Genomic DNA, 24,381 nt, shown 5'->3' with positions numbered 1-24,381 from the left:
CTACAGGATGGAAACCGCACTGTGTAATATTTAGTCAGATCCTAATAGCTGACACAGATACCCTTTTAGACAAAGTGGCCAGACAAGCAAATGCACGGATGGGAGCAGAAGCTTCAGAGAGCTGACTGTCATCATCAGGAAGTTCTGAATGACCATGTCATGTGACCTAACAAATGCTGCAGAACTAGGTACCCGTGGATTTGTTTTAATAGATTCTCTTAGTACACCACTGAGAACATCCTTCTGCCTACAAGGTTCCACCATGACACAATGTTCACTAAAGTAAATTGTATCCAAAGTGACAACAGATGAAGCCTGATCCCCAAGACCTTCCTCCCGCTGATTTTTCCAGGTAAAGACAGTGATTTTTTTAATGTGTTTGTAGGGGAAGGATGAGACACTGAGCATTCTCCTGTCCTCTGACCTAGACAATGTGAGCCAGATCCTCTGCTGCTTTAAATCTATGTAATTGAAATAAATGGAGCTACAACAGGATCTGGGCCTCTGTTAACTGGTTCTGGTCTTTCAATAACTTCCTAACCCAGAGCAGGAAGGGGTATTATTTCCTCTGTGTGCGTTTCTATGCTAAACTGAGGGATTGTTCATCCGTTATGGCAAATGGTCCTGTTGATGCCTTAGTCGAGGTATGGAACATCGAGGTAGCCTGGGCAGTTGACAGGATTGCTCCTAAGTGCCTTCTTTGGTGCTTTTACCAAAGCCACGTTTGCTCCCTGGTTTTCTGGGGAGTGGATGGCAGCAAAACGGTCTGGGACACCACTGGAGGAGAACTAGAGCTGAGTCCGATTGCAAGTTAGAGCTGAATTGCGAGCTTATGCTGTGGCAGTGCTGACAGCAAAGGAAAGCTACTTTTCCACCCATATCGCGTCCACACATTGCCATCCAGTGGAACTGTTTCAAGTGGTGCAGAGCTTGTTACAGTCTGGCAATCGTGATGTAATGGAGGAGCTCTTGGCTCCCCACTGTGATCTGTTTGCAAAGCACTTTCCAGATAAGATCGCTCGCATTCGGTCTGATTTGGACTCTGGCTGCTAGGTAAGTGGGGTACAGAATGTGTTGAGTTGTTTCTTTGGAACAGTTTCAGCTACTGCGGATTGAGGATGTGGACAAGGTGCTTGGAGGAGTGTGATTGACCATGTGCTCACTCGACCCCTGCCCTTCATAGCTTATTCAATCTAGCCGGGAAAGAATGGCTGGCTGGGTCCAGGGGATTATTAATACATCTTTTAGATCTGGTATGGTTCCTGCCACTTTGGAAGAGGCAGTGATAAGACTGCTACTTAAGAAGCCTTCCCTTGACCCACATGATCTGAATAACTATCACCCAGTTGCTAATATTCCCTTCTTGGGCAAGGTACTCAAGCGGGTGGTGGCATTGCAACTCCAAGCTTTCTTGGAAGAAACAGATTATTTAGCTCCATTTCAGTCTGGCTTTAGGTTGGGTTTTGGAACTGAACCTGCCTTCTTATCTGGATTCAACTTCAGCTTGTTTGACTTCATCCAGTCCATCTCTGCCTCCGGACACTGGTTTAGATCAGTCACCGCCACACCTAGTTCTGATGTTACAGGGAAATAGAGCTGGGTGGCAGGGGGAGCGTGTCCCTGTTGATTCCCTTGGATCTCCGAGTCACACTCTAAACTACAGAAAAAAAAATAGTACCCCACCCCAACAATGATGATAATATGCAAATAAGATGTCACAGTACGTTCTAAGGCATCTGTCATTCTGGATTTGCCCTGCAGTGCACCTATTGTCTACCCTTATCATATTACCTTGCTCTGTTTAGCTTGTTCTTCACCTTTGAATATTAGTGTAGCTTCTCCATCCCCTTGTACAAAAGAGTTCACAAGCCCATTCCTTCCCCTCCCCCAACATGTTGTCTCCAGTAGCATATGCACCTCACAAGACAGCATGCAAAATTTTAGCATCTATTTAAAAAGTGTGAGACCTGGACTTTGGAATAGAAGGCAGGAGTTTGTGTCTCTGAAAATTGGTAAGCTGCCCCAGTAATATAAGTAATATGATGCCCCAGGTAGGTTATCAGCAGGCATTGAAGGCAGGATGTCTAAGCATGAGCTTTTACTGCCTGAGCTGAAGAATACAGGAGTCATAATTCTAAGGCTTTACCAGACTCAAACCTCTATGTGGACTAGCCTCTGAAGGTGTCAAGCACCACAACATTGGCATAGATTACACAAACTGTCTAATCAAAAGGTAACAGACAGGAATTGAAAGGTCAGAACACACATCCGTTTGGGAGGCTGCGGGAAGAGAAGGACTAGAATTAGGCTCCTGCCGAAACCCAATTTGGGGAATGCAAGGTTTGGTGGTACTCGAAATCCACATACGGATAAAAAAAGTTGCAGTTGGGCACCAAAACTATTTAAGAAAAAAAAGAGCCATCCAATGAAAACTGGTGGGCACACAAGTACCTAGGCTGCCTCAAACCACTCCAAAGCAAGTTACAATAGAAACCCCAAGGTTTTCCAAAAATCCACTGGTTCAGGAAAAAAAGGGAGAAGAGGGTTTCACAACACAAATACCATAGCTCAAACAGGACACATCTAACTTCCCATCAGAAGGAGCACTTTCTTGCCATATCCCCTTGTAGCTGTTCAACAGGATTAGTATTTATGTTTTCACTTGGTCCTTACGTTCTGGATCTGATACTTAATCTACACTCTGGACAATACCAGTTTAGAGATTTTACCTCTTACTTCAAGCTGGTAGAGTCCCGGACCTTAGGATATTGGGTAAACCATTCCTATTGACTTCAGAGACCTGGAGAACTCAGTCCCTAGTCAGATCAGATCTGGAATGTACTCCAATAGGATTCTTATTCCTGTGATTGTCTTACCATTTTTAGGAACAGACTTAAAACCTCTCTCTCGTCTCTAGTTATTTTTGCTGCACTGTTGTGCTGTTTTATGTTCAGCCTGATACATCTGAAGGTTGTGTTATAAAAATCTGAAGGTTGTGTTATAAAAATCAAATGCACTGACAGGTGATTCTACTGATTAATTTTCAAACCTTGTCTGGGTATGGGTGGGGTATATGTGGGTGTCACATTACTTTACTAATGAGATTTGTTCTTTTCAAATGTCTTAAGAATGGTTATACTGCATCACACCAAAGGTCAATCTAGCCCAATGTCCTGTCTTCTGACAGTGGTTAATGCTTCAGAAGGAATGAACAGAACAGGTAAATCATCAAGTGATCCACCTCTTCTGTCGATCATTCCCAGCTTCTGAAAAACACCTTTCCTGCTCATCAGGGTTAATAGTAATTGATGGACATATCCTCTATGAATTTATCTAGTTCTTCTTTGGACCCTGTTAAAGTCCCAGTCTTCACAACATCCTCTGGCAAGGAGTTCCACAGATTAACTGAATAGTGGTGAAATACTTCCTTTTGTTTATTTTAAGCCTGCTACCTATTAATTTCATTGGGTAGCCCCCTAGTTCTCGTGTTATGGGAGGAAATAATTAACACTTACTTACTTTCCCAACACTATGCCCCTCTGCTGAGTACATTGGACAAATTGGACTGTATGTAAAATAAGCAATATACACAATTCAGACATTAAGAATGGCAACATCCAAAAAGCCAACGGGGGAGCACTTTAACTTCCCTGAGCACACAGTTTCAGACTTGCAAGTTGCCATTCTCAGACAGAAAAAACAGAATGCAGAGAGAAACCGCAAAACTGGAATTCATATGCAAATTTGACACCCTGAACCAAGGTCTAAACACACACATGGAGTGGTTTCTCGCATTACAATAGGTAAATTGCCCATTCAGGGACTCACTTTGTTATCACTGTTGGAGATGAGCCACATCTACTCTAATTTAATTAGAAAGATGCCATGGTCCCATCTATGTATCCTATTTTTCTGCCTTTCTTTTTCTCTTCAGCATCTGAGGAAGTGAGTTGTAGCTCACAAAAGCTTAAGCCTTAACACCCTAATAAATGTGTTAGTCTTTAAAATGCCACCAGACTCTTGTTATAGTTTGATCAAAAAGGCAAAGGACATGGCTCAAAAGATAGGGCCAAACCCTGAAAGGCTGAACACTTGCAACTTCTGCTGTTGTGAGAATTGCAGCCTCTCAGACTTTTGCTCAAGAGAGCAGAGCTAGAAGGACAAGAAGGTGCCACTTATGCTCAGTAATAATCTCACTGCAGTGTCTCCATACTTATGTCTAAATCTTTCTACAGGCAACTCCTCTGCCGTTTCAGTATTAATGGTCACTGGTAAATAATCTAGAGCAAGCTAAAATAACTGCCAATAAGTTAACTCTTACCTGGGTTTGTGAAGGTCTGAAAGCAGCATCAAAGCTATACTGCAGAGAGTCCAGAAAGGGCTGGATTTTGTAGAGGCCATGTGTCGTTTGGCTGGAACGGAAGGCCACAATGTGGAAGTATTTCAGGATTTTCTCAAACCGTGGCTGCGTCATGATCAGTGCTATGCTCTTGTTGCTGTAGAAGCCACTGCTCCAAATGCTGAGGACGGACTCGCAGTGGTGAATGCTTGTTGAGATCACGTAACCTAGGAAGGCTTTCATTTCTGTTAGCGTGACGTCCATCCAAGCATCATCTCTGCCAAATCTCTCCTGGTATTTCTTGGCATACATGTTGGTTTGTACCACCATGTTCTTTAGTACATTGTCAGGGACAAAGAGCTGAAAGAAGTCCATGGCACTGGCAGTTGGGGGCATTTTACGGGTTGGACCTAGAACAAAAGTGGGGAGGGGAAACAAGCTCATTTCTGGTGAACTATTCATCCTGGTAGTCAGTCATATTGATAACGAACAACTATTAGATCATCCACTCCTTTGCTCTCAGTCTGTGCAGGAGAATTAACTACAGCACATTGGTCTAGTCTTTACACAAAGTTCCAAGTAATGGGATTTGGGCCACTTCCCTTGTTAGTAACCAATCAGTAAGTATCCCACTGAGTAACCAGTTTGAGAGAGGAAATTTTTCCTAAAATTCAGCCTTAGTTTCCATATTATTTCTGGTTACATCCCCTGTATAACACTAAATATTTCCTCCCCTTCAGTATTTATGCCTATCACATTCTCTCATAGGCTTAATCTACATTTAAAATGTAGGTCAACATAGCTACAGCACTCAGGGATGTGAAAAATCCACACCCCTGAGCAATGCTGATCAGAGCAACTGAAGTTTTGTTGACCTAGTTACCATTGCTCGAGAAGGTGGTGCCCTTACAGTGGAAAACCCCTTCCATCACTGAAAGCTGTGTCTACACTACAGGGTTATGCTGGTATAGCTGTAGTTATGTCACTGTAGTCCCCATGGTGTAAACACGGCCTTAGTCTCTAAAAATGCTAGACATGTGTAGCTTGGCTTAATCTTTCCCCACATATCAGTGTTTCCAGCAATCAGTTTACCTAATTGTTGTCATTGCTCCTCTCTGAATTCTCTCCAGTTCGTCTGTCTTCTAAAGAAAATTGTACCACAAATGCAATGTACTAGGCACACCACAGTCACACGGAGACAGATTCTTGTCTCTGTGCCAGGTGATGTAATTCTCTTGTAGTCAAAACCTGATTTTTTAAAAAAATCTTTACTACATTTCTAGCTCCTGTCTAATTTGCTGTCCACTACCATCCCTTTGTCATTTTCCAGTGTTATTCTTGGATGCCACTACCAGCATATTGCTGATTACTACTCATTGGTGCAACATTATATACATCACCACAGGATATAGGCCACAGGATCTGTCAGTCTGATTCTGTACCCTCTGAAGTTATGGAATGTTGCCATTGACTTTAACCAGAGCAAGATAATGCTTTTGTACAATACTAAAGAAAGCAGCATAGGGACACGCTTTTCTATCTTGCATTATATAGGATTCTTGCTGAATTGTTCCTTATTCAGCATATCATCCACGCAAAGGATAAGCCTTCCACTCCTTCCCTCTAGTTACTTTGGTTATTGACTGAAAAGCAGAGAAAATGGAAGGTTCAAGTCTTTTTTTTTCCCTGTTAGATAAAATAAAATGTACACTGAAAGCATGACAATTAATGTTTTAATTAGCTTTAGGTTCTTAACTCAGTACAGTGTCTCCTACACTAAGTATGTGTACAGGCTCCAGTTCCTCTAATAACGTTTGAGCAGACATTAGCATTTGAAGTTCTGGTTAACAACAGGAAAGGGTTTTCCTTGCCAGCACTGACTGCTTAGGTCCTGCTTCAGCATGAATGTCAAAGACTCAAAGGAGAGAAGTGTGAAATCCTGTGATTTTTAGATCATAAAGATACATTAAAACCCCCTTTAGTTTGGGACTGCACGGTTAGATTTCTCCTTGAGGGCTTCCTCCTGACTTGGCAATAGCTAAGGGTATGTCTGCTCTTGTACCCTAGTTTGAACTAGGGATGTAAATGCAGGCATTCGAAATAGTCAGTGAAGCAGGGATTTAAATATCCCACACTTCATTAGTGTGATCTCGCCGGCACGTTACTCCGATCAATAGCTGTTTCGAAAATAAAAGTGCACGCTGGGATGCATTAGTTCGAACCAAACCCCTTGGTTTGAACTAATGTTAACATTTATATTCCCGCTTCATTGACTATTTTGAATGCCTACATTTGCATCCCTAGTTTGAACTAGGGTGCAAGTGTAGATATACCCTTTGGCTGTGTCTACACTGGCATGAATTTCCGGAATTGCTTAAAACGGAATACTATTCCGTTTTCAGTTTTTCCAGAAAAGGAGCGTCTACATTGGCAGGCTGCTTTTCCGGAAAAGCCCTTTTTCTGGAAAAGCGTCTGTGGCCAATGTAGACGCACTTTTCCGGAAAAGAGCCCCGATCGCCATTTTCGCCATCAGGGCTTTTTTCCGGAAAAGACTACTGGGCTGTCTACACTGGCCCTTTTCCGGAACAGTGTTCCGGAATAAGGACTTATGCCCGAGCGGGAGCAGAATAGTTTTTCCGGAATAGTGGCTGATTTTGTACAGTAGAGCATCGTTGCTTTTCCGGAAATTCAAGGGCCAGTGTAGACCGCTCGCAGCTTATTCCGGAAAAGCAGCTGATTTTCCAGAATAAGTGGCCCAGTGTAGACACAGCCTAAGAGATTAAGGGCTGACTTAATATCAAACTGTGTTTGCTTTAGATACTTTTTTCAGCTTCAGTTTTCTGTTAAGCTCAAGCTATTTAATAATGGTCTCTAGAAAACAAGAACCACCTTTAAGTTATTCTAACTCCATCAAAAATGATACTAAAAATGCTAAGGTTGCAAAATTAAGCAATCAATAGTCAAGAAATGTAAGTTCTGTACACCTGTCTGCCCAAGCTGGACTGAAATAATTTCTGTAAGGCAAAGTGGACTACAAAGGATCACAAAGCACAAGTCACAGTGCAACAGCACACCCTTGTCTTCACACCCTACATAGCATTGTAATAATCTTTCTGCAAAATATGCCTTGACAGGTATTAGAAAACCAACAACTCGTTGGTCAATAACATTACATATGATAAGAATGCAAGCTGAAATGACTCAAATGTGTTTCAGACAAGTCTGGGGAGGGAGTAAACCTGTTTCACAGACAAAGGACAAGGTGATGTTTTATCCAGGTGTCAAAGCTGATTGCCAATCACTAGTCAAGTGGTCATTCTTTGGCAGCCAATGGAGGACAGGTGCAGATTGCCAATCACTAGTCAAGTGGTCATTCTTTGGCAGCCAATGGAGGACAGGTACAGATTAATCTGCATTTTAGAAACCAACATGGAATCTCTCTTACCACAAGGTTCCCTGTTACCACCCTCATGGATAGCAGGACTTTTATCTAGAGAGAACTCAGGAAGATGCATTTCCAAGGGTGACAAAACTACAGAAGTAAGGGCCAAAACACCCCCCAGATTCTCTCTTTTGCTCACTTTTTCATGTAAGATGACAAAGAAACCAGCCCTTCAAACTTTAGGGACAGAGCCCCAAATGAGAACTTGGTCAGCTTTGTTGCTGGGAACTCGTGCTAAGGAATTTCACCTCAAAGTAAGTAATTTAAGTTTATTTACTAAAAAGCATTTTCTGAATTCAATACCTTGCATTTGTACTCCCTTAAATTTCCAATCAAAGTAATCCAGTGTTGTGTTTACACTGTATTGTTTGGTAACTAACTCCAATTAAAGTAGCAAACGGTTGCATATTGACCCCTTACAGCAGCAATTAATCTATAACATCTGAACTATCCAGGAAAGGGCCGGACAGTGAAGAACACATGGTCAGGGGAGGTTGTAAACTGGGACTGGGAGTGTATTGGGGTCACCTTGCAAGTAGTAACAAAGGCTGCAGGAAGTCAGTGTATCTGGTGTTTATTGACAGGCTGTTGGGGTCAGAGTTGCTGATTTAGGGCTGTGGTTATACACAAACTCAGGGTGTGACCTAGTGGATTAACTGTGAACACTACAGGTTAGAGGCTGCAGCAGCAAAACTTGGAGAGGTACCCTAAGTTGCAGGGCAGCTCATAACACCTCACTACTTTGAATTACACCCTCAAATGTGATACTTAGGAATTATCCACAGGCTGATGTTCAGAACAGCTGTGAAGGAAGGGTAGCACCAAGCAGCTAGAAACAGAAAAAGGATCAATATTTATGGAAACATTTACATTTTCTTTTGGATATCACTTAATTAAGCTCCTCTGTTGCCCACTAGGTATGGCTCTTTGATAATAGGGACATTGTGAGCAACCATATATACTGGTTATATAAAAAGCCTTGCTTAATTATACTCCTGGGAGAAGCTGCAGTTATACCTTTTGCCCACCAAGGGCACCAGAAGATAGGACAGTGGGCTCTCAGACCCAAGCAGCCAATCTCAGAAAGGGAGAGAAGAGCCTTTCTTCACTGTGCCTCACCAGTGGGGCCAGATGAGAAGTCATGATATATAGCGGGGGGAGGGGACATAATGGGGCAGTGGGGCACAGAAGCTAGTGGGGTGACAGCATTCAGTTCCTGACTCAATTGGAGTACAGGGCCACATGGGGACAGAGGCAGTTATGCCTGGATAAATGGGGAGGAGGGGGTGCAGGGACACAGGACTGGGGCAACTATGCCTGCCTGAGATGTGCAGATATAGGAGAGGCTAGGGGTCAGCATGGGGGCAGCTCCCCAACAATCTTCCTCCCAAAAAAAACACCGCTCCATATTTCTCCCTCCCATACCCAACCATTTTCCAGGTTCACCCCTAAGCTCCTCCGCTGCCTCCCAAGCCTTTGCTTTGTTTCTGAGGGGTGTAGAGAATGCATTGTATACTGTAGTGTAAATAAATTATTCAATTTTGGCATGTACTATTACAGGCATACTTATGAATGAAAAATTATCAAAATAACTGAAACTGGCATGATTCTGCATATTTTATATGTCAAAATAACACAGCATAATCAAAATAGTGTGCAGAATTTTTAGGCATGGAATTCCCCCAGGAATACTAGTTATAAGCATCCTATAGGGGGTGATGAGGAAGGCAACTCTAATCACTGCTCTTACTAGAAGCAGGCTGGGAGCAGGGCAACAGATATGTTCATATGATAGAGGACTTTATGAAGGTGAAATACTCTGTTTGAGACATGGGGATATTGAGAGTATGTATATATTGGGCTCCATTTGCAGGAGGTTGGTTATGCAGTCTGGAGTACAAAATAGACAGTTGTGTGTAATTACATTTTCAAAAGCTGTCACTAAAGTGTGGCTTTACTTTGAAAAGTGATTGTGTAAAAGCAACACCCTTTTATCTAGCCCTTTTACCTCTGTGCTTATACAGAGTCCTATTTGCTTTCTATGGTGACAAAAATAAGATTTTACTACAGTCAGCCATGTAGAACTCACAGCTATGGAAGAATGAACTGAATTCATCTCTGTCCTGCACATCTACACAGTGTTGGCTAAATGTCATTTGCAAGGGCATCTGTCCACCCCTATTGTCTTAAATTCATTTGTTAAATTTTTCCAGTTAAAATATGGAACCCCACAAGGTTCTTTCAGAGGATTTTTTTTTAAAGGCAACGATAATTGCACTTTTACACTACAAAATGTTACATGCTGAAGTGGCCAGCCTAAAGATAAGTCAGCAAGCTTCTTTAGGCACCTTCTTTAATAGGCGTGCCACCTATTAAAGTACACCTGTTATTCTGTATACAGGGAGTAAACTGCAACAAGCCTTGATCTGTGGGTTTGCCCCTTTAGTTACAAATTGCAGCAGAACTTTCTTTGAGTCATGCTTATCCAAAAGTTCTCTGAAGTTGGGTCAAATCCAGGTGTATAGCTTTTACACAGAGGAGTCCCTATTTATCCAAAATTTATTTAGCTGAACAAATTATAGATCCTCCATTATCTTTGAATAAATGGGACTTCATTACCCTGGAAAAAATCCGGGGAGAGCGATTCTAGCACTGTGGTGTCCAACTCGCTAACCATGCGTGGCTATTTGGCTTGAACAATGCGGGTATTTGGTTGGTTGAGTGTGGCTAGGTCACTCTGTAGTGCCTACTGCTATAATCTAGCATGTATCCCATAGACAAATGTACAAAAAGTTCAGACATATTGTAGGCAGTATGGCTTAATTTGATGCCTTACGCTTTTTAAAAAGCACATGTTGCAGTACATGGAAAATTCAAATTTTCTGAATCAAAATACAATTTGTCTCTCTATCACCTTCCTTTTTCAAATGAGGTACCAAATCAGCTGCAGATGGCTGAAACAACAACAACAACAACAACTTGCCCCACAAATGGGTTTAATTTTATACTATGCATGTGGAAATAATGTCCATCTCCAATGGCTTCTTTGCTTCGGTGGGAAGGGAGGGAAAAAAATCAGTCATGAAGACAGTGAGGAAGCAAAGGCAGAGAGAGCCTCTACTCTGGAGCCCTGATTCAGGAACAGATATGGGACACTAGTCCTTATACTGTGTGCACTAAAGAGTGAACTCCAGCTTTATCTGGTTTCTCTTCAGCTTGTATAAATCTTTTGCCTTTTATTGCAGCTGTTTTGCTCAATCTGCACACACAGTCTGCCACAAGAAATACATTGCACACACACAAAGTATACTAGGAGGCTTGAGAAAACAAAAAACAAGAACATTTAGGATCTGATCATGCAAATAAAAACAACAGAGATGGTCCCCTGCATCATCTTGGAACCCTACTCAGCAGGTACAGAATCTTCACTGGGGCCTTAAGAACTAGTCTTCTGGCACTTCCAGGCAAATTATATTCAGCAGATTATTTTTAAAAAGTGAAATTCAAATTAATTTTTCTCTATTTGCTTAATTAATAAGGCTGGGGAAGCACATGCTTAAACTAGCTTAATTTCATATATGCAAAATATTTGACATCCTTTCCTCAGTTCCCATTACCCTCCTATCATTCATAACTCACCAACAACGTTTATAACTGGACGGCAAGCAGTTTGATAAGGTGCATGTCAAAGGGCATTGCTTCAGCTACCTAGGGAGCAATGCTGCCTACACAGCTCTCCTTGTCTCTCAGATACAAATACATGCCCTCTCTTTCCATTCCATCACATGCCCCTTCAATCATCTGTTTCAAACCAGGTCAGGACGTATAGGCTACGTCTACACTAAGAGTTCTCGCTGCAAAAGTATGCTAATGAGGGACTCATTTGCACAAGTCGTGATTTCATTTGCATATCTTCTGCCAATCTGTTTTTGCGCAAAAAGAAAACATCAAAACCCCCTTTCCCGCAAGATCCTTATGCCCCATAAAAGGGTTTTTTGTGCAAAAAGAAAACTTCCACACAGCTTGCTTTTTCACAAAAACCCCAGTGCAAAAACCGATTGGCAGAAAATATGCAAATGAGATCACGACTCATGCAAATGAGTCACTCATTAGTATAGTTTTTGCCGAGAAAACTCGTAGTGTAGATGTAGCCAGAATGGATGTATAGCAGAAGAAGCCTTTGACCCTCTGAGCTTCCCCATTCCGATTACAAACCCAAAGAATTACCTTGTTAGCCCAACAACTGCCACCAAGTGTCAATCCACACTAGTAACTGGTTGCTTGATTCTAGTTAAGCCTGCAGCCTTCTCTGGGCTACAGCAACTTCAGTGACCAGGGTGATTGATACAACTTGCACCTGTCAAAGTACGTTGGTAGGCACTGATAGAATCCTAAACCGTCCACCTTTGAAGCTTAAATAATAGATAATTATGCAGTAGATTGACACACCATCTGATTTGTAAAGACACAGACAAATCCCTGTTTGGGTTGTTACATAATAAGGTTCCTTTTTTCACCTAGCACTGAAACTTTGAAGTGTCAGAATTTCCTATGAAATGGAAATAGTTTTTAACCTTCCCTGTTCCCAGTAGTTGGGGAGGAGTTCCCATGAGTCCATTCATCCACTTAACTCTGACATTACAATGTAATGGGAAGTTTAATTTGGGGGACTATAGATAAGCACTAAAGAGTGCTGGTTTTTTTAATATATGGAGATATACCTCTCATAGAACTGGAAAGCACCTTGAGAGGTCATCAAGTCCAGCCCTCTGCCCTCACAATAGGACAAAGTACCATCCCTGACAGATTTGCCCTAGATCCCTAAGTGCTCTCCTCTTCCCCCCGGATTGAACTCACAGCCCTTGGTTTAGCAGGCCAATGCTCAAACTACTGAGCTACCCCTCCCCCCATTATACTGTATTCAACTGTTGGTGCAGGGATTTTTCCCATTCCTTAAAAACTAAGCAGCAGTGAAGCCAAATCTGTTTGATATTCCAAAACCCAATGGATATTTTATAAATATGGAACCAGATCCCAGCTAGTATAAACTCATGTAATTCTATTGAACTGGCAGATCTTTCCTCCACCCAAATCTATGCCAAGCTAGCTTCCTTCTAGAAACTTATATCTTGCAGTTCCCATCACACCCTGCTCTTAAAGGGAGATCACCCTGTCACAATATCCTTTTTGTTTTAATTTTCTTTTCAGGTTAGCTTGTTTGATAGTACTTTAGTGAAATATGACTTGACTGCAGCTGCTAAAACTCCATAAATAAATGGCACTCTGTCACAATGCTTCCATTCCACCTCAGTAACAGCATCATAAAGAATTGTTCAGAGCCTATTCCAGTGAATTGCCCCTCTCCTTTCCTCCCCAGCATTAAACCTGATAGTTTCCTTTACAGCACTAGCAATAAAGCGATCTACACATGGCATCTTGAGTACTAGCCATAAACAGAATGTAGAGCTGGTTGTTGTGGGCTAAAGCTGAATGCAAAACTGCATGTTTAGATTCTCTAGTTCCCCCCCCACACACACACCGAAAGATAATATTGCACCAAGGTATGGACAACGTAGCTTCACTTCTAAAGACGGCTGCATTGCTGTTACCTCCATAGCAGAGTGAAATTATCTGTGATGTGTTAGATTAAATGTCTTAGCACAATGAAGTCTGGTTCTTTGCCAAAATTAGGATCTAATTTTACTTTCACCTATGAAAGTATAAAACAGGATTGATTCCTAAATTATAAATCTGGTGCAGGTAAGAGGAGAATCATACTTGTACTATGTAGCTCAAAGTGGTCTTGATTGTTTATAATTTTTTTCATTACTGAGTGTACTGCAGGTGTGTGAGCCCTATTTAACTCCACAGATAAATGCTAAACCCAGCTGCCAAAACTCACCCTTCAGCCTCCACACAGCCTATTTCTTGCCTGGCCTAAGAACACCAGCTCCATTCAGATGGGGCAAACAAACATACATCGGTCTGTAGTTTGCTACTGCTGTTAATGAATCCAGTCGGAAAAAGTCTGGGCTGCTGAGGCTAACAGCTTTTGACTCAGTCAAAAAGTTACCAGAGGTTGTCTGTTAACTATATGCCACCAAATGTTTTGGCACGAGAAGGGGCGGGGATAAAGAGTAAAGTCGTTCATATCACTTGATTTTCTTTAGCTGATTTAATTCAGCACCTAAACATTTAATTAAATATTTCCTTGTGTTTATCATTTTGAAAACAAACCAAACCTTCAGGCTGGGACCAGTGAGTTGGAAAGAACAAAAAGCCCACAGCTGATAATGTTGATCTATTTAATTATATGTATAGCTTATTTCTAGTGGGCGGATCTGCCAGTCGGCAGCATTAGCACCCAAACAGGACCTGTCCTCCCACTACTTGTGCCTCAGGATTCATGGGTAACGTTATACAAACAAAGTTAAGGCAGCACTACTGACATTAAAACTAATGCCTTACATTGTAGTCTATACTTCATGCATCTGTTTACCATTTGGACACAAGGCTAGGAAAATATGCTCCTTGTCAACTATGCTTGAGCTTTATATTTTAACTGTTCCATCCCCTCTTTGTGTTGCTGCATTTTTTAAATTAACATTCCACTGCACTCTCCACCGGCTGCATCTCACAGTCCAGCAAACATACCTAACAGGTTTGGGGCAGCGTTCAAAAGAGGGGACTTCAAAAAAGCTCGCAGACTGCTTTCAGTAAATCATAAAGAGTGCTGTTGCACAGCTGCACCTACAGCCTGATGTGTGCACATTTATGTGGCAATTCTTCAAAGCAGCACTGAGGTATTTATAGCAGAGTCACGCCCATTACAATTAAAAGGGACTCAAAGCAAAATCCCCAGCATATACTGCTTTGGATTGGAAATATCTGCTCATGAGAAGGATTTACTTTGTGAGCGCTTACTGACATGAAGTACCTTCAGGCTTGTTATTCCTGGTAAAATATGATTAAAGAAATATATTCAATTCTACTGCTCCTCGGTCAGCAGAATCATTAAAAACCTGTCACTTACTAATATTCTTTAACCATTAAAAGAGAATCCACCCCCATCAGCCATTCCCAGCTCATTATTAGGAGCCTGCTTACAAAAGAGAGAGGTGTGTGTGAAGAAGGGAAATGGCATACTACATTTTCCATGCCAAGAATTAGGACATTTAATTCTGCTGATACCATTATTGGACCTAACCAAGTGAGTTATAAGATCAAGAACACATATTCCTGCGCATCCAGAAATATAATTTATGCTATCATGTGCCAAAGTGTCCGTCTGCTATGTACACTGGACAAACGTCTCAGACACTTCGCCAAAGGATCAATGCCCTCAAAACAGATATCAGACAGGATCACAAAGAAAAAACAGTTTTTTGCCATTTCAACCAGAAAGGACATTGTCTCAACGACCTGCTTCCCTGCATCCTGCTTCAAAGACCTTTTAAGACTTCACTTCAAAGAGAATCCTCTGAACTGTCATTCATGCTTAAATTCGACACTTTACACCTGAGTTTGAATAAATAATCTAATTACCTTACCCATTACAAAGATAGCTTCCCCAATTATCACCTCTATCATTAGCTCACAGACATTTACCTCCCCCCCCCCCCATTCCCCCTTTTGTTCTGAAGTTTGATTTGTCCTTTTCATGTGTATTCATCTTTTTAATTGTATCATTTGGTATACAGGCAGTCCCCAGGTTACGTACAAGATAGGGACTATAGGTTTGTTCTTAAGTTGAATTTGTATGTAAGTCGGAACTGGCTCCAGATTCAGCCGCTGCTGCTGAAACTGACCAGGGGCTGACTACAGGAAGCTGGAGGCAGAATTGCTCTGCCCCCAGCTTCCTGGAATCAGCCACTGATCAGTTTCAACAGCGGCTGAATCTCGAGCCTGGGACAGAACAGCTGGGCTGCCAGGTAGGTCCCTGCAGGACCAACCCGGCAGCACCCCAGCTGCTCTACCCCAGGGTCCCCAACAAAAGCCTGGTCTGCTGGGGAGGGGGGCACACTAGCTGCGCCCCTCCCCCCCCCCCAGCAGACCAGGGACACGAGGAGCAAAGCCACAGTGGCGGCAGGGTGCCGCGCCTCTGAGGCTTTGCTGTGGCAAAGCCTCAGAGGCGCGGGACCCACCACCGCTGCGGCTTTGCTCCTGGTGCCTCTGGTCTGCTGGGGACCATCTCCAGCAGACCAGAGGCACCGGGAGCAAAGCGGCAGCGGCGGCGGGGTGCCGCGCCTCCCTGGCTTTGCCAGAGCAAAGCCTCAGAGGCGCGGGACCCCTCCGCCTCCCCGGCTTTGCTCCAGGTGTCCCTGGTCTGCTGGAGACGGTCCCCAGCAGACCAGGGGCACCCGGAGCAGCTTCTCTCGCCCCGGAGGTCGAGGTGGCGGGACCGCTGCGCTCTGGGCCGTCCTGCTGCCTGCGAGCTCCGGGGCGAGAGAGCCCCGTTCGTAAGTGCGGATCCGGCGTAAGTCGGGGACTGCCTGTATATGGTTGTGACAATTTTCTTCCACTATTTGATCTGAGGAAGTGGGTCTGGCCCACGAAAGCTCATCACCTAATAAACCATCTTGTTAGTCTTTAAAGTGCTACATAGTCCTGTTTTTTGATTCAGCTACACCAGACTAACATGGCTACATTTCTATTGACATTTAATTTGTCATTCATAAATAAAAGTCAATGAAGGAGTAACCTATATAATGAGATGCTAAAAGCTTTGAGGTTAATGCCTACATGTACATGCAAAACACACACATGCCACAAAGAAATGGACTTATTGCTGTGAATTAATCTCATGAAGGATTTGTATGGGGCTTTGTTCACATTGATTTAAAATGTAAATCACCTGAAGTAAAAATATAAAATCAATTGAAAATCCAGGCAGCTCTGCAGTGCTTTAACTAGAACTGGGGTGTCCAGCTTTTTAAAAAACAGTACTGTAGGTTGAAACTCTCTGGTCTGACACACTCTGTTCTGGCAACATCTGTGGTCTAGCATGCTTTTAGTTAGTAGGATGTCTATTGTAGGTGTAGTGACGTTTCCCCCGGTCCCATAAAATTTGTTTACAGCCACCAGTCCTGCTCTCACTGTTGTGCTGTTAGTTAGCTTTAGTTTACCCCAAATGTTTAAGAGCCCAGTAAGCAGTGGAAGTGTTGATGATGCCGCTAGACAATATTGACCTTCCATGGTTTGGCCGATTCTCTGGTTCAACACCAATCAGGTCCTGAGTGTGCCAGACTAGAGAGGTTCAACCTGTAGTAAGGTAGATTTCAGGCGTGTCTACTCTACAAAATTTAGATGACTTAAATTAGGGGATGATTCGCAGCCCCCACAGTAATTAAATCGGCTGTTGGCACACCCTCGTGTCAGTGGTGCACATCCTCATCAGTAGTGCTTGCACCAACTGAAGTGGGGCACCAACAGCTGACACAGTAGGGTGCTCTCTTCTCTTGAGAGCTCAAATATAAAAAACGTTTCCCCAATTCTCAAACTTCTGGCTCCCTCCATTGACAAATAGGTGGTGAGCCTCAGACCAGCTTACGGTCATGAGATTTTTCTCTAGCTCTAAATCTCTTTTTTTTTTTTTTTACACAGGAGATTAGTGTCAAAACAAAGACATTTGTCTAGCTAGAGAAACTTATGTGCTCTGTTAGGGAAAGAAAAGCAGTCATCTCTGAGATGGGTATTCAAACCCCACACTAGAGACAAAAGGGTTAAGGAGCAGCCCTTAACCTGGATAAACCCACCCTGTTGCACCTGCAAAACCTACTCTATATATACACACACGCTGTGTTTACCTGTGTGTATTCTCCTTATCCCTGTTCCTTTCCTCCGCCCCAGTCTTTAGACATGTTTTTCATTGGGTACACTTCTGTTTTTCTGTCCTATTGTTCCCACTGGATTTTCTGCCCCTCTTAAGTTGCTTTTACCATTCTCTCTCTCTCTGGACACAAACCCAGCCAAGTGGGTTGTTTGCACTTCTGAACTCACGCTATTGGAGTGGCCAAACAGGTTTGCCACTCCTTTCTCTATTCCATGTGTGTAAACATTCTTAATCCTCTTACCACATGGAATGCACAGTGAGTCATGTACAGCTGACTGCTTAGTCTTTCCAGTAAGCCTGCTAAATGCTAAATTAATCATTCCTTGATAAGAGAAAACAGTATTTCTTAATTTTAACTGCACAAGAGGCACAATTACCAGTGCAGAGGCACTGCTGGACTCAGTGAGCTGCAGCCTACACTTCCGGCATGCACCTGTTAAATTCAGGGTGAAGTGTGCATGTTTACCCCTCCCCCCCCCCACACACACACTTCTGGGGAAGGATCTGCAGGAGTGGCCATTGCAGAGTGAGCCACACAAATCATTGGCATTCAATGCAGTGAAAACAGAGCAGTGTCTCAAAATAGCATCAGCTTCCCTCCGCAACAGAACACTACCGTTGCAACCTCTTTCCAATGACTGTGTGCAGGAGGCATAACTGATAAGCACCTGTCATGATGCTTCTGTCGAGTCCGCCACGGCACTGCACAGCTGTCACAGGACATCAGAGCGCGGGGGGGGGGGGGGGGGGGAGGGGGGGGGGGGGAGGTGGATGCAGAGGCTGAGCCATGGAGACAAGCTCATAAGGAGTAAAAATCCTGGCCTCTTTTGGAGGGAGGGTTTGTCAGCTCAGACCTACAGTCGGCTCCCTTTCACCCAATTTCAATTTTATATGGCTGAGATAAGAAAAGGAAATAGTGTCCCTCAAAAGGTTCAGTTTACCCTATTGCCATGAACCTCCCTGTGTCTGTGTGTGTTTGCAGACAGTGCTTGTGAAGGGCTAACAATCCTGGAGTGCCAAGAAGCATAGGATAGGCAGCACCACAGCACTTCTCCCCCACATACACACTTCCCTGCCAATTGGTCCCAACTCTGACTCCAACAGATTCCATCCGTTGAGACTCAAATTCCATATACAGTCAGTGTTTCTCTTCTCTGCTTAGTCTGCCAACACAGAGACCAATAATGCCCACAGTGTTCAAAACTCCCTACATTCCTTTTGGAATTGTAATAACAGGAACGTCTTGAAGCTTGTAACGGAAGCAAGCAACACACATCCCTCACTGTGGATTTCATAGCAGTTACAGAGCAGTGGCTCTCAACCTTTCCAGACTACTGTATCCCTTTCAGTCTGATTTGTCTTACGTACTCCCAAGTTACACCTCACTTAAAACATGACTTGCTTACAAAATAAGAGAAAAACCATGAGGGTCACAGCATGCTGTCACTGAAAGACTGCAAAATTTCTCATATTGTTACCATTGATTATGTTAGCTAGTACAACTTGGCTAGTGTTTATGTAGCCTGTTGTAAAACTGAGCAGATATTTAGATGAGTTGATGTATCCCCCAGATGACTCAAGTACCCCCAGGTGTATGTGTACCTCTGGTTGAGATCCACTGTTCTAGCACTTCATGAAATAGGCACATTAAAATGAGAGATCTGAGTTACCTCCTTAAAGTACTTAACTCGGTGACTCAGTAGGAAGGAGAGAAGACATCCAAGAGGCTTATAGAAGTATAGCCAAGAGCATGGCCAGCATCTCTTTTGCCACTATAAACCTGCTGGGACCCAAAGCTTCATTTCCTTTGGTCAAGGACGGTAAGATGGCATGTGGCATCAGCATCTAGACAAATTAAGTAAGTCGTTCATTGTAAAAATATTCAGAGCAGAGATTCTAGGTCTTGGATAGTGCCTAACACAACAGGGAACCCTGATCCTTAGTGAGGCTGTTTATATTTAATAATATTTCCTTCTCTGTGCCACAAGTTTAGGGCATCTGCAGATGGAAACGTGCGTGACAGAAGGTTTACGTCATTTACTGGCTGCATCTTTCTTACAAGTGTAAAATACCCATTGCATTTTTCTCCAGTTTTCCTTTTCATGTTGCTCAGGAGAAGAGACACAGATATAAAGATGAAAATTATTAGGGACGAATCTCCAGATCTGAATTCTGCAGAAATTCACCTCTTGATTCACCTCTGAATTTTGTAACTGGTCCCTGTCTCTCTATTGGGTTACATTTTGGATAAATTTGGATCAAAATTTTATGACATGGACTCAATTTCTCAAAATTGTATGAGGCTCAGGGCCAATGTTAATAGAATGTTAAGGTGAAGTTTTAATTACATTGAAATATGGAAGTTTCAGATTCAAGGTTCACACAGCAAAAATATTGATTGGAATGACCTGAACTTTTGTGAAAGTATTGCCTTAATCATGAAAATGGTGCAGTGTTGTTTGGCTTCTTAACTGTATTTATTGTTTGGGTGTCTTAAAGGAAAATGTTTAAGATTTCTTCCTTGTTAAGGCTTGTTTACAATCTCAGGCTATAATTCAGAAAAGTATATTTGCTCATAAAATAAATATCCTGGAAGTTTTATAAAGACGACACATTACACCATGCAAAATTCTGAACTCCACGTGGAAAGCAAGCAGTGTCTTTCTGTCGGGCAGTGCACAAAATCAGTGAATGCTTCCTTTTGGAACTGCCTGAACACCAAAGAATGCAAATCCAGTGTTACAGAAGGGGACTGGGAGTTTGAGCTTTTGCTTTTTATCCTGCCACTGACTTGCTGCATGCATGGAGGCAACTCCCATCACTGGGGTCGCACTTTCCTTTCCCCAAATGAGTAACAATAGAATTTGCCTCTCTCTCTTCCTCTTTCAGCCACTCCACATCCCTCACTTTTTTTCTTTATGTCTTGGTTCTTATCCTCTACCAGTCTTATCTTCCCTAGATTTCCCTTTCACTGCTTTCTCATTGTAATATAATAGGTTTCCGAGGCACAGATGAGCGGGTTAGACCAGGGCAAATTGCTTAGAACCAGGGCTACTTACAGCCCGAGACTGTGGGTCCTCCATTATCAGGCACCAGATCAGTCACAAAAAGCACTTCCCACTCACCACACTGGCCAGCAAGAAGCCACACAAGCAATCCCCTCAGACACACCAACTTCTCCTGTGCCCCCACCACTGCCACACCTTCTGCAGATGAGACGATGAAAGCCAATCTCACCAAATCCGAACAGGTTCTTCCGATCCCAAAGGACCAGCCACACAGTCCCAGGTCAATTTATACCTCAGATTTTACTCCAAAGAACATGCTGTGTAAACATGAGCAAGTCACTTGTCTATGCTTGACTCAGTCCTTAGTTTACAGAAAAATTTCTCCGATGTGGACTGGCACTATTTAAGTCCACTGTCAGTCAGGTACTTCAATTCCCTTGACTAGACACCCTTTCACAGTAAGTAGGTGAAACCTGTTGATATCTCCGAAGCAAATATGTGGAATACCAGTACATAGTAGGGATGTTTATCTAAATTTAACTAATTGAATAGTCGATGGGATTTCCAGCAGGGGCTCTTGTGCATTTCAAAGACTGAAATGCTGCATGGAGCCTGGGGCCAGCGGGGAGTCCCCTGCTGACCCCAGGCTCCATGTGAACGCTTCTGCTTTGAAGTGTACAGGAACCCCAGCCGGGGCTCCTGTACATTTCAAAGTTGGAACACTGCTGCACCCCTGCCCCTCCCACGGAGCTGGAGCTGGGGGGGGGGGGGGGAACGGCTTTTAAGCCAGCTCCCCCTAGCACCTCCTCCTCTTTCCCCACCCTTTGCTGCCTGTTTGTGATGGAGGCGGGGGGGGGGGGAGGAGTGATTAGTCAACTAGTGTGTCGACTATCAGATGAGTTTTTGCTTATCAGATAATAGACCAGTCAATTAGTCATTTACATCCCTAGTACATAGCCGATACTTAACTTCAAATACAAAAATTATACAGTAATGTAGATAGCATCAATAGATTCAGCAAAAACTAAGCTTTTGATAGACCCCTCACTTGACCCACTTTGTACAAAATTTGGGGCAAACATACAAGAGTGGGTACAACAATGATCTATCCGAGTGTAACTTCACCCTCATCCCCTCTATCCTCTTTTCCTCCTCCCTCTACACCGCATTTTGCAAAGCCTCCATTCCTACTTGTAAGCATCATTCCCCTAAGTGTTATTTCAGTGATGGGGAGTACATGTGACTTAGGCGTATTCTAGTAAGAGTCAATTAAACTTGACACTGCTGCTTCCATGGATTTTTCTTTGAATCAAATGTTTACTTTCAAATAAATGGATGGTCAACCCAATTTGTGCTGAGTGACTAACACTCAGGGACCATTGGGAGACGCACTCTCCTGTGCAGCCATAAAAAAAAAAACGGACTTAGACTTTGGTCCTCAAGGATATTTAGGCTTCTAACTCACACTGAAACAAAGGAAGTTTAGGCACCAAAAAACCTTTGAGGATCTGGCCATAGATCTCCTCTCTAATCTCTATGTTTACAGCAGCTCAAAAACAATGCAAGGTACCAACTACCCTTATGTCCACAATGAGTATCCTAAAAGGCTGTAATGTTAACACGCTAACGATATTGCGTGTGTGTTCCTACTTAAACATACCAGTTTTCTAATGATCAGGAGTTCCAGCCAAACAACCTGCAGAAAGATATACACACAGCAGAAAAATAGATTGTCTGTGGCTGAGCTCTGTAACTGAAAGAGAAAAAAATCAGGAAAAATCCATTATTTTCTGTTTAAGTCTACATTATATTGCATGATAAGAAAAGATTTCACCCCTCACTTCTTTTCCCACAATGACATATACAGATGTCTGTACTGTGAGTACACAATTTTTTCCCCTCCTCCTATAACACCCTTTTAAATACTTTAACTGCTATCATGTCCCCTCTCAGTCTTCTCTTTTCTAAACTAAACAAACCCAGTTCTTTCAGTCTTCCCTCATAGGTCATGTTCTCTAGACCTTTAATCGTTTTTGTTGCTCTTCTTTGGACCTTCTCCAATTTCTCCATCTTTCTTGAAATGTGGTGCCCAGAACTGGACACAATACTCCAACTGAGGCCTAATCAGCGCAGAGTAGAGTGGAAGAGTGACTCCTCGTATCTTGCTCAGAACACTCCTATTCATGCATCCCAGAATCATGTTTGCTTTTTTTGCAATGGTAGGCTAATGAAAGTGGCATAGCAGATTCAATACAGCCAAATATTTAACAATGTGCTTATGTCCCATTAGCTCCAATGAGACTACAGGAATAAGCACTCTGATATCAGTACAATGGCATCCGCACTGACTAACAACTGCATTTAGAAACTATGTACGTAAATGCTTTCCTGGATCAATGCCTAACATGTTAGATTAAAATCTGAATATTGAGAGATTTTACTCTGTGTCACTAAGAATGAAAATGGGGTTTAACAGTCTTCAACTGGTGCTCTAGCGGAAATTCATCCATAACACAATCACTGTACAATGGGCTGTCTCATAAGTAAAACAGAATTAGTGATACAGACTAGGAAAAAAAAAAGCTTTCCCTTTGCCATTAAAGCCACCAAGCTCCAGTCTTTCCTGCACTCTCCATTCTTCCCTTGGGTTTATTACATTCTTTATCGGTCTTTATCATAGTCCTGTTTTTATCACATCAGTGTGTCCTGTTTACTCGTCTCAAGCCTAAATATTCCAATATCACTTGCTTGTGTTGTTCAGCAAGCTTCAATTTTCTCCACAGATTTTCCTTCCTGATGTAGATCTTAAAATATCAACCTCTCCATTTGCTCCCAGACCTCCCACTGAAAGTGTTACTTTACACTTTTAAAAATCTGAAGCGATGCCTATAAAAATGCGACTAAGTAGTGGGACAAAAGGCCCAAAGAGATGTCTGCGAGTAAGTTAAATTTGTCTTGGTTAAGCTTGTGACCCTTCTATAGTCAGTTTAACATGAACATTTGAGCAGATGAATTTTACCTACCCAAATGCATGAGGAGAGAGACAGCAATGGCTTATCTTGGGAATTAGGTGGCTGTGGGTATGTCAACACTGCAGCTGGGTGGTGTAATTTCCAGCTCATGTAGATGTTCATGGGCTAACTTTGATTGAACCAGTGCATACCAAGTATACCCTAGCAGTGGTGCCACAGTGTCTCAGGCGAGCTGCCCAAGTTCATGCTTAGGATCCAGGAGTGAGTCTACATTACCACTTAAGCTGATCTAACTTGCATCGCTCCATGATATGCCAAAGACACCTCCCTGAGTGATGAAAGCTATGGGGACACAAGCACTAGCCATACTGCCTCAAGCGGAGTTGGAATAATTATGCTAATGGGAAACGGTCTCCTGTTGGCATAGACAATCTTTACCAGACCAGCCACAGCTGTATTGGTGCAGTTGCTCTGATATAGCACATCTAGGCAGGTGCGTTGACAGGGATGCTAGGGGGGAGGCAAAGGGAGCAACTGCCCCAGGGCCCAGTGATTCAAAGGAGCCTGGGTCTCCGAGCCACTGCTGCTACTGTGACAGGCTGTGGCTGGAGCCCTGCAGCAGAGACATGGGCAACATGGTCTGGATGATGCAGGAGAAGCGGAGGGTGGCATGGTCTAGGAGGCACTGAGGGCTGGCTGCCCAGCTCCGCCCCTTCCACCTGAAATCCCATCCCTTCTGGGAGTGCAGAGCTAGACAGCCCCTCCCCGCGACCCTGTCTAGGGGCCCG

At 43.1% G+C, this 24,381-nt stretch overlaps 1 protein-coding gene across 3 annotated transcripts in view; it reads right to left on the bottom strand.

The window, feature by feature from the left end:
• PGBD5 (piggyBac transposable element derived 5) overlaps positions 1 to 24,381 on the bottom strand; it is a 91,952-nt gene that overhangs the window by 46,491 nt on the left and 21,080 nt on the right. For all 3 annotated transcript variants that reach the window (XM_075924718.2, XM_075924717.2, XM_075924719.2), the window contains exon 2: positions 4,322 to 4,749. In XM_075924718.2, coding sequence (XP_075780833.2) covers positions 4,322 to 4,749 — 428 coding nt within the window. The remainder of the gene's footprint in view (positions 1 to 4,321; positions 4,750 to 24,381) is intronic.

Source organism: Pelodiscus sinensis, chromosome 3 (assembly GCF_052426305.1).
Source record: "Pelodiscus sinensis isolate ZL-2025 chromosome 3, ASM5242630v1, whole genome shotgun sequence".
Classification (NCBI taxonomy): domain Eukaryota; kingdom Metazoa; phylum Chordata; order Testudines; family Trionychidae; genus Pelodiscus; species Pelodiscus sinensis.
This window is presented reverse-complemented; position numbering and strand designations above follow the sequence as displayed.